Below are 16,221 nucleotides of genomic sequence, written 5' to 3'. Positions count from 1 at the left end.
CTCTTTCAGTTTGAATAAGTTGAAGGAATTGTTACCATATTCTCATATAGGAATATTATTTATCTATATAGAGGAGAATTAGATTATAACGGTGTAATATTTGAATTGTTATACCGTTGAATAACTTTTTGACAAAATGCTTTACTGTTTTCTTAGACAATTTGCAAAATTTACTATTGAACTGAAGATTTAATTTCTCTAAAAAAAAAACTGAAGATTTGATTTAGTATACTATTGAGTTATGCCTAAAATCATACATTTGTTTATAACATAAGCCACGTCCTTCAAAAAAAAAAAAAAAAGTACATAAGCCACGTCACAATTTATTGGACTCATGTTTCAAAATTAAAACGAAGAACGGCTGAAAATGCAGAAAAAGGGTCAGTCGGCAGGGAGTTGCAAGTTGCAAAACAAATTAGTGGGAAGATATTCATTCTCATCTCATTTAAGCGTTCTCCGTATAACTAAACCAAATATGAATTGAAACACGAATAAAATTGAAAATCTATAAATAAATAACATATTTCTTTAAACAAAGTTGTACAAGGGTAAAACATCGATAGGGAATTTTATGTATATTTGTGAGTTTGGAGACAATTGTTCTTGATTGTGCCAAAGCTCAATTTGTCTAATATACACACGGTCAAAAGCACAAAAATCCACATTCAACTATGAGAGTTGTATCATATTTAGGAACGCAAATAATCAAATCTCGTGATTGAATCATGACCTTTTGATGATGATCAGGCAATGATTCATGATTCAATTTGGATATACAGCAACCAAAGTCAGTTACATGACATCTATATAAAGGACCCTCACTTTAGTTAAAGACGAAAGTTATGTTTTTTTAATTGCTTAAATCTTTAGGCTCTTCTAAAATCCTTATTAGAGTCCTTGTAGATATACCACCCTCTCTATTGAGTTAACACTGTCCACTCCGTATCAAATTGTATAATACCCTACTCATTGTCATCTATATGCAAGTGTTTGATAAACTAACCGCAACACATAATTATTTATTTAAACTAATTAACTATTTAACCTGTTACTAAATACATAGAAAAAACTTATTTATTCGTCAATGTGCATCATCTAAATTGGAGATTCAAACTCCAACCAATACATCCTACTCAAGCGTCCCCGCCTTATTTTTTTAAAGGAATCTCTATAATTGAAAATTACAATTTTATTAATAATTCATTTAACTTCAACCTATGTTTTCTTTCATTTAAACAAAAAGACAAAATGAGAGAGTAAAAAAGAGAGAGAAAAAAAACAACAATAAACGAAAGAGGAAAAGTGTGTGACTTGTTTTGGAGTTCTGTTTTGACTTGAACATTGAATTCAACAACAACAAGTACAGTGATCATGAATGAACAAGATGACTCTGAAGTTGGCAAAAACGATAAACCTGTTCGTGTTTATGCTGATGGTATCTACGATCTCTTTCACTTTGGTCATGCCCGTTCTCTTGAACAAGCCAAGAAATCGTAATTTCAACTACAACCCTCCTTTTTCTTTGGCTTCATTTCATTGAAATTTCTCTCTTTTTCATCACCCATCTTTCTCAATTTCATTTTTTATTCAAAAAGATCCCCTTTTTTTTTTTTATGATTTTTAGTCCAACCCCATTTTTTGTTCTTTTTCGGTTGGTGGTTTTTCATGGCTATACTTCAATTTTGCTCAATCACATGTTTTTTTTTGTTCTTAAGATTGTTTTGTTGTTGTTGTTGTTGTGTTTTTAAGGTTGTTCTTTTTTGTTTTGTTGTTATGATTTTGTTTCACTAATCATCAATTTTGTTGATTTCACATAAGGGTTTTTATTTTTATTTTTTTATTTTTTTTTTATGGTTTTCAGTGGCATGTTGAATTTTGCTATGGTTTTTTTTTTTCTTGTTGGATCTATGCAGATTAGTGTAGTTGTTGTTTGATTGAACTTGTTCATGTTATGATAATAGTTTTTGTTGTTTGTTAATTGAAGGTTTCCGAATACATATCTCCTTGTTGGATGCTGCAGTGATGAGATCACACACAAGTACAAGGGTAAAACTGTTATGAATGAGCAAGAACGCTACGAGTCTCTTCGTCATTGCAAGTTCGGTTTTTTTCTTTTTCCTTTCTTCTTTGGTTAAATTATGAATCATTATTGCTGATATTTTAACTTTTGATGTGTACTTCAGTTAGAAAGCTTCTGTTTTGCATAGAATAGTAGATAGTAGACGTATCAGGTCATGTTTAGATTGAAGTTTGATTAATCTGTGTTTGAAATTTACTTGCTTTTCTTTCCGCGAGCTTGTGGAATCAACTAATTGTTGTATAATTAATAAAAAATTGAAGAGTTTGTGCGGGTCCAAGCAATGATAGCAGGCACTAGTTTGTGCGGGTTAATGGTTTTTTGCGGTTCAATGGCATGAAAACAGTGTTTCATTGCACAATAATTCGATAATGGTGGGTACAGTGGATCTGTGGTACTTCTAGCTTCAAGTTCAGATGTGGCTATTGTAGGTTTTAAATTTCGGCGGTGTGGGGAATATAGAATATGGTCGAGATTTGGTGCTTCAACGATGGCATGATTGCGTTAGGTGGTGAATAAGCTAGGTGCGATGACAATGAAATGGTGACATTGACCTTGTTGTCTTGGGGAGCCTTGAAGCTTGCTTCTTCTCGAGTTCTTTGCTATGCTAGATTTTCTTTTCCCTCTTTTTTATGTTAATTATTTTTTTTAGTTTAATCTTGCAGTTTTGAAGTTTGAGATCTGATGACATGGCCTGTTATAACATGTAAAATTTCATCCTAACCAGTAAGGGGGTTTTATTCTCCGTTATCATAGACGTCGCTCACTTTGTTGGGCAACCAAATGTTTTTTTTTTTTCAATAATAGATTGATGAAGTGAACGGTGAGATTGGAACTGCAAAAGTAAACACGAGATTATAGGTTAGATTGTAGACAAAAGTCTTGTATATCATTCTGTTTCCATCTTTAAAGATCGTGTTTGCAGATAACTGGCGGAGTAAATCACACAAGTTCGTAATGTCAAAGTACTTTGGTGTCTTTCTGATTATGTCTGGTCAAAATATTGGATTTGATATCCTCGTTTAATTGCTTACGGATGTGGAGTGGGCCCGTCATGTTATTTCATCTAGTTATATTTTGGAGGGATGAGTTTTACTTCCAAAAATTTGTTTTCTTTTGTTAACTCCTAAAATCTTACGAGTGGTTATAAAATCTTACGAGTATATTAGACCTTCTCATTTTCTATTTACTTATTTGCTTTCACTATGGATTGGTAATCAGTTCAATTGCACTTGCTGCAGGTGGGTTGATGAAGTTATTCCAGATGTGCCGTGGGTAATCAATCAGGAGTTCATTGACAAGCATAAAATTGACTATGTGGCACATGATGCTCTTCCGTAAGATCGACCAATCCCAGTCCAGCTATATTTCTCTTTTTATTTTATCAGGGTTCTAAATTTGTGGCTTCTTGATAAAAATTATTGATACACAACTATTTTTCTTCACTTTGACGTACCTCAGACACAACTACAGTGACAGCAAACATGTCTAATATTTTTACAAAAATTTGAAACTAGAAAGCTTTTAAAAGGAATATGATAGTATTTTAATTTGGCATTTGAAAAGTTTTCACGTACAAATATCTTCATCCTTTTCTGTTTCCCCTTTTTGTCTCCTATTTAACCTGTTATGATTTTGTTCTGTTTTGGTGATCATTTGATTCTAAATTTAGATGCCGCACACGCACATACACACAAATAATGCTTTGCTGTATAATTAAATTACTTCCTTTTTTTTACTGGAATTAAATTCCTTCAAATAACTTAAAGCCGGAATTGAACGACTACTAAAGCATATTTTATATTCATCATGATAGTATTGATAATAAATTATACCCTCTTCTCACATGATATTTTTGGCAGTAACTAGTAGTTATTGCCTTCATGATTGACTATATATTTTTAAGTGAATAGTGTGGATGGTGATTTATACAGTACTTATCTATTAACTTTGTAGAAAATGTTATTATCATAATGAAGTAACCTTATGTAAATTTAAGAAAAAGGTACGTGAAAACTATTCATGGTGAGGTCTGTTATATTGCCTTGGTAAAGGGGCATTATCCTTCCGTAAAGGAGGATGTGGTAAGGGAAGGGTATATATATGTATAGGCGTGCCCTATGTTTTTGAGATAGCAGTGTTTGCATGTCGTGTCAAACTCTGTCTTCATAGGATAACTCTCGAGTTGAATTTGTTTTTGTGGCTTCTTAAGTTAGATCATTTGTTGAGTGAGTATAGATGTTTTTATTTGTTTGTAACTTTGTATTATTATTGTTTCATTTGCTTGTTGTTATTATTATTATTAATATTTTTAGCACTACAGGTTTTTTTTTTCTTCCATTATCACTACTACTATATTACTATAGTTTTATAAGATTCTCTTTTGTTGTTTGATCATACTTCTATTCAATCTGTTCTTCTTATATATTCTCGTATATGTTAATACTTCCTTCGTTATTTTGTTACCATAGTTATGCTGATACAAGTGGAGCTGGAAATGATGTCTATGAATTTGTAAGTATGAGTAATAGAACTACCTTTTAATTTAGTTGTATATGATCATTGTTTTTTCTTCCCACCTTCTGGTGTCATTCATCTTAATTTCTCCAACAATTTGTCTCTTTGATTATGATTTCTTTTGACTACTTTTGAAGCCCTTTTATCATTCACTTTTATTTCTCCAAGATTTCCTCTGTATATATGCTTGTCGGCCTACAGCTTGAAGATTTCTTATTTGTTTAAACTTTAATTTGTTTCCTCAGTCTTTTTCTTGTCTGGCTGTGTCATTATGTATCAGATTAGGTGCTTATTGTTAATATCTCAAAATTTTCAAGCTTCCATTGATGGTCTTATGCCTATCAATTTCTTATACAGGTTAAGGCTATTGGGAAATTTAAGGAAACAAAGCGGACTGAAGGAATTTCTACCTCTGATATCATAATGAGAATCATCAAAGATTATAATCAGTATGTAATGCGTAATCTGGATCGTGGTTATTCAAGAAAGGAGCTAGGTGTTAGCTATGTCAAGGTTTGTTCTATTCGTCAGCTCCTCAGTTTTGCTTACCCTCATGATTTTCTGTTCCGCTAATCAGTTGCCGTATTTGTTTACTTTCTCGCATGTTGGGAGGAATTATCTTTGATATATGATCTCTTATTTGTAGGAGAAAAGATTGAGAATGAACATGGGACTTAAAAAGTTGCAGGAGAGAGTCAAGAAACAGCAAGAGACTGTAGGAAAGAAGGTAACGGTGTAAATCCTGAACTGTAATGGTGTCAATGTTTCGGATGTTCCAGTCTTGAGTGTTAGGGTGTGGCAGATCAATGAATTACTAGAGCAATAAAATGATCGTATCAAGTACATGAAAGATTGAAATTATATTTAGTTAATTCACAAAAATCTGTCTGATTATTCTAAATGATCCATTGCATTATTAAGACACTATCATATGACAAGCCAAACTATGTGCAGATAGGAACAGTGAGAAGAATTGCCGGGATGAACCGTACCGAATGGGTTGAAAATGCAGATCGATTAGTTGCTGGATTTCTCGAGATGTTTGAAGAAGGATGCCACAAAATGGTTGGATCTCTCTTTCCTCCCTAAAACTAAGTTTTACTATATTAGATGACTAATTTTTGCATGGAATCCTGTTAATTTCTTGTTAGATTCTGCATTTTGTATAACTTCTGATTGACTGAATTGGTTGGTTTACTGATATACCAGGGAACAGCAATCAGAGACAGAATTCAAGAACAGCTGAAGGCACAGCAGCTAAAATCTCTTCTTTATGACGAGTGGGATGATGATGTTGACGACGAATTCTACGAAGATGAATCTGTAGAATACTACAGCGACTAAAGTGAAAAATATGCTTGTTTATTTCCAGATTCTGAACTATTACCATAACTATGTCTTTGTGTAAAATATTAGATATGTTTCGTATATGCAATGCAATATGGTTTGAACATAATTTGTCTTCCTTCATAGTTTGATGTATATTTCCTGTCAAAGTGACGTGATCTAACGAGGTTACAACGGTTGCACGGTGCAACAACAGTAAATAATTCAAATTCGAGGAGATATGGTCGAGTTCCAAGTTCCAACCCAGATTCTCTCCAACGGTGCAGTCCATCCAACCATATTACCTAATAAAATAATTTGATCTAATTATAATTTCAGTATGAATCAAATCAAATTCGATCCGAAGATCAAATCTAATATAATTCTTGAATGGTTGTAACTCTTGTAATATTGTTTTTGGGCACACTTGTGGTTGGAATTTTTTTGTAAGTACAAGTTTGGCTAACTTGAGTAATATTTGTCATGATAGAGACATATTTTTGGGGTACAATTGATAGAGGCCATTACTAAAATGAATATTTATGTAGAGAAATTATTAAATAGTATGACTCTTATTTTTCTTTAGTAAGAAAGTTCGGTGAATTGGGTTCCGAGCGCTCACCAATATTAGGGCAGACTTCAATGTTCAAATCGCTAACATAGATATTCTCATATTACGTATCAAAAAAGTCTTATCACTGATAATAAGAATTGAACCTGTGTCGGATATGAGTTCATTCCTTACCAATTAGGCCAATTTACTTTTGTCAAGTGTTGTGTTTTAGCTAATATATCCTTCTACATCCTCATTTATTACAGGTCACCATTTTGATTGAACGTTTTGTTTTGTCTTTGTTTGAAAGAAATGAAGACATTCAAATAGTGGGGCATATTATGATGATTCTATTTATTGAACCCAATCCTGTTATATATAAATAGTGGTTTTTGTTGTTGTTGTTTGAGCTGATAAAAGGCACACAATCCTGATCAGATAATAGTGATGGGACAAACGTGGCTTTATCACACACTTGGATATGTCGGAAGAGAATATGCATTTATAAAGAATTATGCTTATAGCTATATAATTCATCTATATGTTTGTGCCTCAACAATGATGTCGTTATCACCCAACTCATGCTTGTGGATTATGATTAGGGACATCAAAATCAAACTAATTATCTGATCTACTCGAAATTTTAATACAATTTGATTAAATTGGTTTGGTTTTTTTCTTCCCGTTTTCATGTTTAAACCAAACTAGATTAACCCGATCTCAATTGGTTTGGATATAGATTTCTCATCGTTTAAAATCATTTATCTAATACCTAAACTAAATTATTATATTTTTCACACTAAAAATTTGTTTTTGGTAGAACACTAGTACTTTTTTTGTCTTATAAAAAATTCAAGTAAGTTGAATTACAAGATTCATCGGAGGTCAAGAAGACCTCAAAACTTAAAATTCTATATAAAGAGATACAAATTATCTATTAAAGAGGTCCTCATATCGACAATGAGATTGAACTCTCAATCTTATTGGTGAATCAACTTCTTACTAACAACCGACCTTTCTACTTATGTATATCTTAATGTTTATACGTTATTTTTGAAGAATTTTTTTTTTATTTGTTTTGTAATAAGATTTTTTTTTTTGATGGAACGTTGTTTGGAGAATTTCTGGCGCATGAGTAAAATTATGTTTGGCACATATATTTTAACCAATAGTTGAGTTAGTTTTCCATCGTTGATTAATTGTCAGCAAATATGTATTTATAGGTAGCCACCATCCTCTACTATATAAAAAGTAGCGTTGTTTTTGCAGTCTAATCTTCAATAAATTAAATCTCTTAAGTATGTTATTTAACAAAGTAAAATATAAAATAAAATTTTACATAAAAAAAATAAAATTCAACATGTTTAATTCATCATTTTTCAACACAATATTTCATTATTAGTTTTCATAACAAGTGTGCTAAGAGCTCCTTTAGCATCTTCTTAAGTATTATATATGTGTACTATATCATCCAAAATAATAGTTTTAGTAGTTTTATTTAAGTTAGTTTTATTAGCTCAAATTCATTTGCAACATTAGCAATTGTTAATTGAAACAAAAAAAAACCATCAAGCTACGCTAACATTTCATGCTTATAGACATCCTTCATATTTATTTATTTTTGGGGCAAAGATGGTTTTGTATGTATATATAGGAATGAAAAACAATCGGACAATAAAGCTACATCGCTCACCCTTTATGAACGACAAAACTACTAATTCTCTCGAATTCTTAAATCTAGGAAACACAACATTGGTGTGGATGACTCTTTCTAAAAGATACACAATCTCCGATGTTAGAAAGTCAAAAATGTCAAACACAAATGATATAAAAAAGGTTGATCGTCAAACACTTTCGAATTAAGAAATGTGGTAATTTTATATTAAAAAAAATTATGATTAACTTTATAAAATTATATCCTTTATTAATGACATAAGAAAATAATTAAAAATATCAATCTCTCACTCTCATTGTTAACGATGGCACTGGAAATGCCAATGGTTTCCCAAAAAATGCAACATATTTAAATTTATGCATAATTTTGAGCAGACAATAAGAGAATATAGAAATAATTGCAAAAACAAAATTTGATTGCGATCCAAACATTTTCTTTCCCAAAAAATACAAGCACAAGAGACATAGATAGCACGTAGAATATGATATGTAAATTCTTGCATAAAAAATAACTATGATATGACAATGCTTAAGCAGTGTACTGAATCATTGGACTTGATCATTTTCCTACAAGTAGGACAAAAAGAATGAGCAAGTAACCATTCATCAATGCAAACAACATGAAAACGATGGTTACACTTTGGTAGCAACTTCATGTTATCTCCATCACAAAACTCAGCTAAACAAATGGCACAATTAGAATCCAAAGATGGAGGTGAATGAGTATTATAAATTGATGTTGGCAAAGCAACCATTTCTTTCTTCTTGAGTCCGGAATTGCGTCTTCGAGTAGCAATCCATTGTAGAGGTTCAGTAAGGACACGGTTGGCACATTGGAATACACATTGTAACATTGTGTTGAGGCCAAGAGCACAAAGTAAAGCACATACTATAGCTGCTACAAGAACCATTGAATTGAGTTTATAACCTTGTGGAGGATTACATGGTTTGCTTATCATGGGACTAATTGTTGGAGTTTGAGTGTGGATTTCAGCCATGCATGGAGTGTTGTGCTAGTTACCTAGATGAAGTTATGAAGAAATTTGATACATAAACTAAGTGTTTGAAGATTTACACAATGGTAAAACATATATATATATATACTGCACTTATAGTCTCTCTCTCCTATCTTGATTATAAGTAAGGGTAGGAATAGCCTGTTATTGGTTAGACTTTGTAAGATCTAAACCTGATTTAATATTGAAATAATTTAAAATTTAGGTTTGATTTGTAGTCAATACTTATTTTTAAGTTTGAGTTTGACATTTTAAAAACTGATATGACTTAGCCTACTTAACATATTTTACATGAACGTAATTAAATAAGTAATTTAAATAGACTATCGAGTTAATAGACCAATAAAATTAAACACTATTTAGATAATTAGTGTAATATTTAAGAAATTCCAACTATACTTCTATATATGTTTTATTGGTACAATCATATTTACATAAACACACAAAAACACACGAAAAATATATTTAAAACACAACAAAAATAATACATTTAAACAAGAAAAATTAACCTAAACTAATAAACTTTTTTTTGACAAAACGTAAACTAATAAATTTAAATTATTGAAAACGTAAACAAATTTATAATTTAATGCAAAGTACAAAATTTTTAGTTTAATAAGAAACATCATTCATATTTACTGGCATGCAAGATAGGCTTAAAAAAACTTTTTCGTGGTCCAACCTAGTCCATTTAACTAAATAGCTTCTAAAAAAAGTCTCAACATTATCTATTAAAAGATATTTTTGCTTATATTCGATAGAGTATGAGACATAGGAGGATACATAAATTAGTGGAGCAAGGACATGGGATATTAATTATTGCTTACTTGGTATTCCACTTTCTTTGTCTATGCACTTCAAAGGAGTGTAAAAAGCACGTGTATTTTGTCTACTTTGCACTCTTTCCTTTTATGTTGGTGATATTCTTCAGCTTATGGATATGTACCAGGACTCATTTCTCATTCAAGTTCAAATTGAATTGCATCTAATTTTGTGTTGTTTTCTTTCTTATAATTAAGAAAAAAATTCAAGAAAAAAAGAGTTGGTATAACATCCTCTAACAAATAATCAAGTATTCAATCATAGCTTAACTAGAAATACTCCATCACAATCTTATTTTTTTTTGGTTACAAGGCAAATGAAAGGAAAAAAAACAGAAGAAAAAAAAACAGAAAGAAAAAACAAAGGAACTACTCTATAGAAAAGAGAGTTCAAGCCGCGTTCATCTTGAGGAGGTGCAAGAGATCCTCTGGAGAAGAGATATGGTATTGTAGTTCAGAATCCGAATCTGCTTCAAGCTTGGCCATAAAATCCACACATTGACTTCCCTAAGAGTGTGGCAAACTGTTACATTACCTTACCTAATCAGATCCTTCACATCTTAGATCAAGACAACATAAACATGATATCTCATTGACGATATTTTGAAAAGGTTTAAACAATGCAAGGGGTCGGTATAGCAAGCAAGCTTAATGGTGTTCAAGCTTTTCGCCAAAAGGAACCCCTGGTAAATACTCCCTTCGTTCCTTTTTAAGTGTCACTTTTTGAGAAATTTTTTGTTTCTATTTAATTGTCACTTTCGAAGTTCAATGCAACATTAAATGTTGTTTTACCAATATTGTCCTTAGTTATTTATTGCGGAGAGAGAAATATATGAAATGAGATATTAAATGAATAAGGTCATTATAGTAAAAATATAGCTTATTGCATCAAAAGTAGTATCAATTGTTGATTATCTTGGTTTGTGTAAAATGTCAAAATGTGACAATTAAAAAGGAACGGAGGTAGTAACAATCTTAATTAGGAGCATACAAAAAATTATAAGTAAAAAATATTTAGAATGCATAATTAAAATTACAGCAGTGTATCATGCTTAATCAATTCAAGTAAAAGTCTAAATGCATGGATAAAATAAATAAAAAGAATTTTCTGAGGTTATAAAAGAAAGTGTATGGTAAATGTGTAAACAGAAATTAAAATTTAAAACAAGATATGTCATCGTGAAAGAAAAATATATTAAAAAATAGATCAATTTTAGGCATTTACGAATAACTCTCACATTCATCAAATTAAATCACACTATCATATGTCATGTAAGCACAACTCAGTTGATAGCTGCAAAGATAATATTATTATGGGATTGATGTTTGAACCCTAGACTCTCTACTTCTCCACATTTGAAATGTGCGAGCTTCAGCTATTAGACTATTTAAAAAAAAAATCACACTATCATATTGGACTCTCGCCCTTTAATAAAAAAAAAAACACTATAATATCATATTATTATATGATTTTAATTTATACACACCTATAGTTTATTTCATTTTTTTACATATATTAATATACACCGATTGTTTACTTTATTTTTTTACATATATATCCAATCAAATAATTTCATGATATCATATTTTATATCTAATGTATTGTCTCTATCAATTGAGTTATGCTCAATATAGATGGTCATTGATTAATGTCTACATAGTGAAGTTCGAAAAAGGTATTGTTAAAAAAATTACACCAAATATGATACAAATTAAAGAAACTATGATAGTACAAATTAGGAATATATTGATTGAAAAACTAATGACTTAAAGAAACTTAATTTGGTGGATAAGAATGGATAATTTGGCAAAGTTATGCACAACAAGTGAAAAGACTCGTACAATGTATTTTCCTTCCTGTTTTTGTAACGCGGCGACAATGCAGCAAGTTGAAGAACATGAGATAATTAATGTGATTTATCTTTTAATCTTATGTTTGGTTGATGCATGATAATGTTTGGAATTGATTTGATTATTGGAGAGTCTAATGAAGAAATATTATTTCAAGTGAGTAATTAGAAGTCTTCTTGAAAGTGTAACAAAATTGTTGAAACCTAACTTTTATATCTTTTAACTGCTTCTTTTTATAACTGTAGCAATTTGGTTATTGAATAATTCGGGGAATCTAGACAAGTGTTTAGCATTTAACTTGCATAGGAGTTCACACAATTTTGTAACTAGTTTTGATCTTAATAGAATTTGACATGTTTTAATACTTCTGTGGAAGATAGAGAATTCCCTCCAAAGGATTATTGGTTGAATCAATTGTGGATCTTATCCAAGAACTTTTCAAATCTCTTGTGGCGATTTGAAAATGTGATCCTTTTAAAATTTAATATTGCACATAATTACCTTTATCAAATATGAATTTGAAAAAAATAATAATTCGCTAAAAAACCTTTTATCGCAGATGAGGTTTTGAAATAGGCTTATAGTAAGTCGGTTTTCAGAGTAGTTGATTGGTTCGTAGCATGATTCATGTCACCGTTCCACTTTCATATACTTCGTTCGAAACTTGCATCTAATTATCGGGGAAATAGTAATGAACTTAATACCAATTTAATAGTGAATAGTATTGGATTTAGCATAAGGAGTGTGTGTTAAGAATATCACACACAAGAAATAAATTGGCTCCTCTAACGTGGGTTATCTAGTACTCAAAGTTGTGAGATTTTTATTATGATGCTTAGAGAACGTTCTCTAGTATGCTCTTTCCTCTTTAGTCACTTACAAATTCCAGCAAGTAGTAGAAAATAAAATCGAACAAAGTACAAAGTTCATTTATGATAATTAATGGCAATGAAAATATATTAAGTTTTCCTTTGTATATAGTATAACCATAATTTATCAATGATAAATACTAGACAAAGTTAAAACATCATTGTTCAACAAAGTAGGAAACAACACCATGAACTGGTTTCTCACTTTCAACAACTACAACATTATTTGACACATTACTCACTGAATGTGCAACAAACTTTGGTCCTTCTAATGTATGAAATGAATACTGAAAATGACTAATCCTATTAGGAAACACCAAAACATTTGAAAAATCACCCACCCATTTTGTGCCATTACCATCCACACTTAACTTCCCAACCGTTGATCTTAAAATCATACCAATCACATTGTTCCTATCAATCACCACTTGATCAATGTTACTAAATCCCCCATCTAATTTTACAATTGGAACATTATTATTAGGGTTTCCACTAAACATATTGTTAACAATATTTAAACCATAAACTTTCCCTTTAATTGACTTCAAAACAATATTAGCATCTCCTAAGAAAAAACCATCAGTGACATGAACTTGAACAGGATCTTCCATGACTATACTATTATAATCCATGTAACAATTATCAATTCTTGTTTGTGAATTCCCTGCTAACTTCAACAAAATTCCAATTCCACCAAAACCTGTTGCTTTGTTATAACAATGCACACCTGTGATTATGTTAGCTTGTCCCCTAACAACAATTCCAATGGCTGCTGAGAAAATTGCGACATCGGTGATAGCATTGTCATTGCTAGCAAGATCAATTGCAGTTCCAGAAAATTGTCTTTCGCCTTTGTCTCCACCGACTGTTGAGTGTTGTCCAAGAAAACTACTTGATATGAAGGTTTCATGGCCACTTTGAACTTTAATTCCTTCTGTGTTGAAATGGAGGAAGAAACAATTGTCGATTCTGATTCTAGCTGAATCGACGATGAATATTCCTCCACCTCGGTAGCTTGAATCAAAGAGGATATCTCTAAATGTTATGTCTTCATAGTAAATTCCTATTGTTTGTTGAAGTAATTTGTTGTTGTATGCTGTTGTTGCATTTTGGAGTACTTTGGAACTTGATGCACACAACTCAACAAGGTATCTATCAGTTGGAAATGTATTGGAAGCTCTTAAGGTTCCTCCTTTTACCTTCAAACATTTCATGTACAAGTTAAGTGTAAAAATTCTCATTTTTTTCTTGTTTACTTTTACCTTTTTTTTATTTTTAATTCAATTGAATCGTTAGATTTGTTCATTTTCCAACACAATTGCTAGCCAGACATTTTGGTCAAGGCTTAAGTGTACTCAAGGGTTTTCCCACATCTTGTTGGCTACCTTTATTATTGTTTGGTGAGACTTAAATTGATGGAGTTATTAAGAATTTGCAGGATGGTGTTTTCCTAGTCTACGCTTCTAGCTCACTAGACACATTTTTTTTTTTTTAAGATTAAGACATACCACCATATTCAATGCACGAAATATTTTGGCGCCAAAGAAAACAACATAATATTTTTAAAATTTTAGTCCAAAATTAAATGAGAATTTTGTTTATAACACATATCTAACTCTAAGAGAGATCCTTTGGTAAGGAAAAAAACACTTATAGAGGTCGTACCTAATTTAAGTAAAAGTAAAATGAAAAGTTAAAGATATTCCCCTAAAAAAAATTGATTTTAATAAGAAATTATTGAGAACGATCGCCAACTGTCATTTTTAAAATTATTAAGAAATTATTGAATTTTTTTTTTCAAAATGATTTTCCAAAAGGAAAAGGGATCAACAAATTCATCAAAGTAGTAAAAGAGGAAAAGGAAAATAATTAATTAGGATAAATTAGATGCTAACCACAAGATTGCCAGAAGATGAAGGAAATGTGATGGGATTGCTGATTTTATAGTTTCCACCTTGAAAATCAATGATAACACCTCCAAGGTCTCTAATTCCTAGTAATAATTCAAGCCCTAAATTATCAATATCAAATGCAGCTTCTACAGCTTTCATCATGGCATCACTGCTTTCATTCACTCCAGTTGGATCTGCACCATATTCAATTGGGTACACCACTCTTCCACTCTAGTTCAATTTCAAAACCAAAAACACATGCAGATAATGAGATTGTTATTGTAATTTAGATATATTCGCAACGTAAAATTGTTTGCATCATCAAACAATCACATATTTTAATTAAAGTCAAATATTTTGAATATAACTCAATGATTATGATTGATTGAGAGTGTAAAAAATATCCGTACACATTATATGTCAATTAAATCTATCAATGAAATCCTAGAAAACCAAAAACTAAAAATTTATTAAGATTTATTGTGACATATTCATGATGCATAACAATTAAATTTTGTTATTAATTTGTCACATACCTTTTTTGTGTGTGAAGATGGTGATGGAGAAGGAGAAGGAGAAGGAGAGGGTGGTTGTGACAAGGCAATGTCTACTTTATGCTTAGCAATTTTTTTCATGAGATGAGAAAGTTGTACGTGTTCATTGAAGCAAATGGTTTCTTGTACTTGTAGTATCACCAAAAGTGATAAGAGAAATGCTAGGGTTGAGAATCTCATGGTAAACATAAATTTAGTTTAGAATGTTAAGGTTTTGGTTTTGGTTTCTCATACACACAAATGAAGGGAGTGAAGACAATTTATGTAGAGGCAGGTGTAACTGTTTCCTTCTAGCTTTAAAGAGACTTCTTCATTTGTACACCATTGAATTTAATTTTTTTTGGTTGTTTCTCTGCATTTGCATGTTTCCCATGACCATGAGCAAAGCAAAAAAGCTAATAAGCCTACTATAGAATTAATTGTAGTTTTAACGTATTCTTTCTACTTTTTCTTAACACTGAAGTAATAATGTGTGAGTGGCTGATTTATTTATTTTTTATATTTTTTTTACTTTGTGATCTGTTCTGTTTTTATTTTATTAGTATGCTATGGTGATTAGTGGGCTGGCATTTCTTTTTCTTGTGCTAGGTTTTCCTAAAGTATAAAATGTTGGGTCATGCTAACTTGTTTCATTGAGATAGTACTCCCTCCGTTTTTAAATAGTATAAGCAAATTTTAACTTTTAAATTTATTCAATTAATGATATATATGATCATGTACATCATTAATTGAATGAACTTAAAAGTCAAAATTTGCTTATAATAAAAAACGGAGGGAGTATATGTTAAATTTCTACAAAATGAAATTATTTATTGAAAAAAATTCAATTTTTAAAAAAATAAATTGACGCAATTTTCAAAGTATAATTTTTTTTAAGAAGTCAAAATGAAATTAGATTAAACACTGGGAGTAATTCATCTCGCACAAGGTGTGCAAAGAGAGTCACCTCAAAGTATAATTTCTATTTTTGATACCTTAGCATTTCTCTAAAAAGTTTACACTAATAAGACCCCGCTGGTGAGGTCTTAACCATTTAAAACTCAGTACTAATATGTACCCCGTTAGGGAGAA

The 16,221-nt window shown here is 30.9% G+C and overlaps 3 protein-coding genes across 3 annotated transcripts; 1 reads left to right on the top strand and 2 right to left on the bottom strand.

Annotated features, from left to right (window-relative positions):
- The first annotated feature begins 1,244 nt into the window (after positions 1-1,244).
- LOC11438697 (choline-phosphate cytidylyltransferase 1) lies at positions 1,245-6,050 on the top strand. Its single transcript, XM_003594837.4, has 8 exons — positions 1,245-1,493; positions 1,985-2,098; positions 3,319-3,414; positions 4,549-4,591; positions 4,952-5,107; positions 5,241-5,321; positions 5,549-5,659; positions 5,804-6,050. The coding sequence occupies exons 1-8, from the start codon at positions 1,372-1,374 to the stop codon at positions 5,936-5,938; spliced, it is 858 nt and encodes a 285-aa protein (XP_003594885.1). The 5' UTR covers positions 1,245-1,371; the 3' UTR covers positions 5,939-6,050.
- A 2,522-nt stretch (positions 6,051-8,572) lies between these two features.
- On the bottom strand, positions 8,573-9,201 carry LOC11439626 (RING-H2 finger protein ATL78). Its single transcript, XM_003594836.4, has one exon. The coding sequence runs from the start codon at positions 9,143-9,145 to the stop codon at positions 8,660-8,662; it is 486 nt and encodes a 161-aa protein (XP_003594884.2). The 5' UTR covers positions 9,146-9,201; the 3' UTR covers positions 8,573-8,659.
- Positions 9,202-12,827: 3,626 nt separating this feature from the next.
- Positions 12,828-15,530, bottom strand: LOC11440180 (polygalacturonase QRT3). The gene is made up of 3 exons (XM_003594835.3): positions 15,133-15,530; positions 14,600-14,827; positions 12,828-13,903 (listed from the first exon to the last, which is right to left on the bottom strand). Exons 1-3 carry the CDS (start codon positions 15,337-15,339, stop codon positions 12,863-12,865), a joined length of 1,476 nt encoding a protein of 491 aa, XP_003594883.2. The 5' UTR covers positions 15,340-15,530; the 3' UTR covers positions 12,828-12,862.
- Positions 15,531-16,221: the final 691 nt, after the last annotated feature.

Source organism: Medicago truncatula, chromosome 2 (assembly GCF_003473485.1).
Source record: "Medicago truncatula cultivar Jemalong A17 chromosome 2, MtrunA17r5.0-ANR, whole genome shotgun sequence".
Lineage (NCBI taxonomy): Eukaryota > Viridiplantae > Streptophyta > Magnoliopsida > Fabales > Fabaceae > Medicago > Medicago truncatula.
Note: the sequence above shows the minus strand (reverse complement) of the source record. Positions and strands in the feature narration are given on the sequence as shown.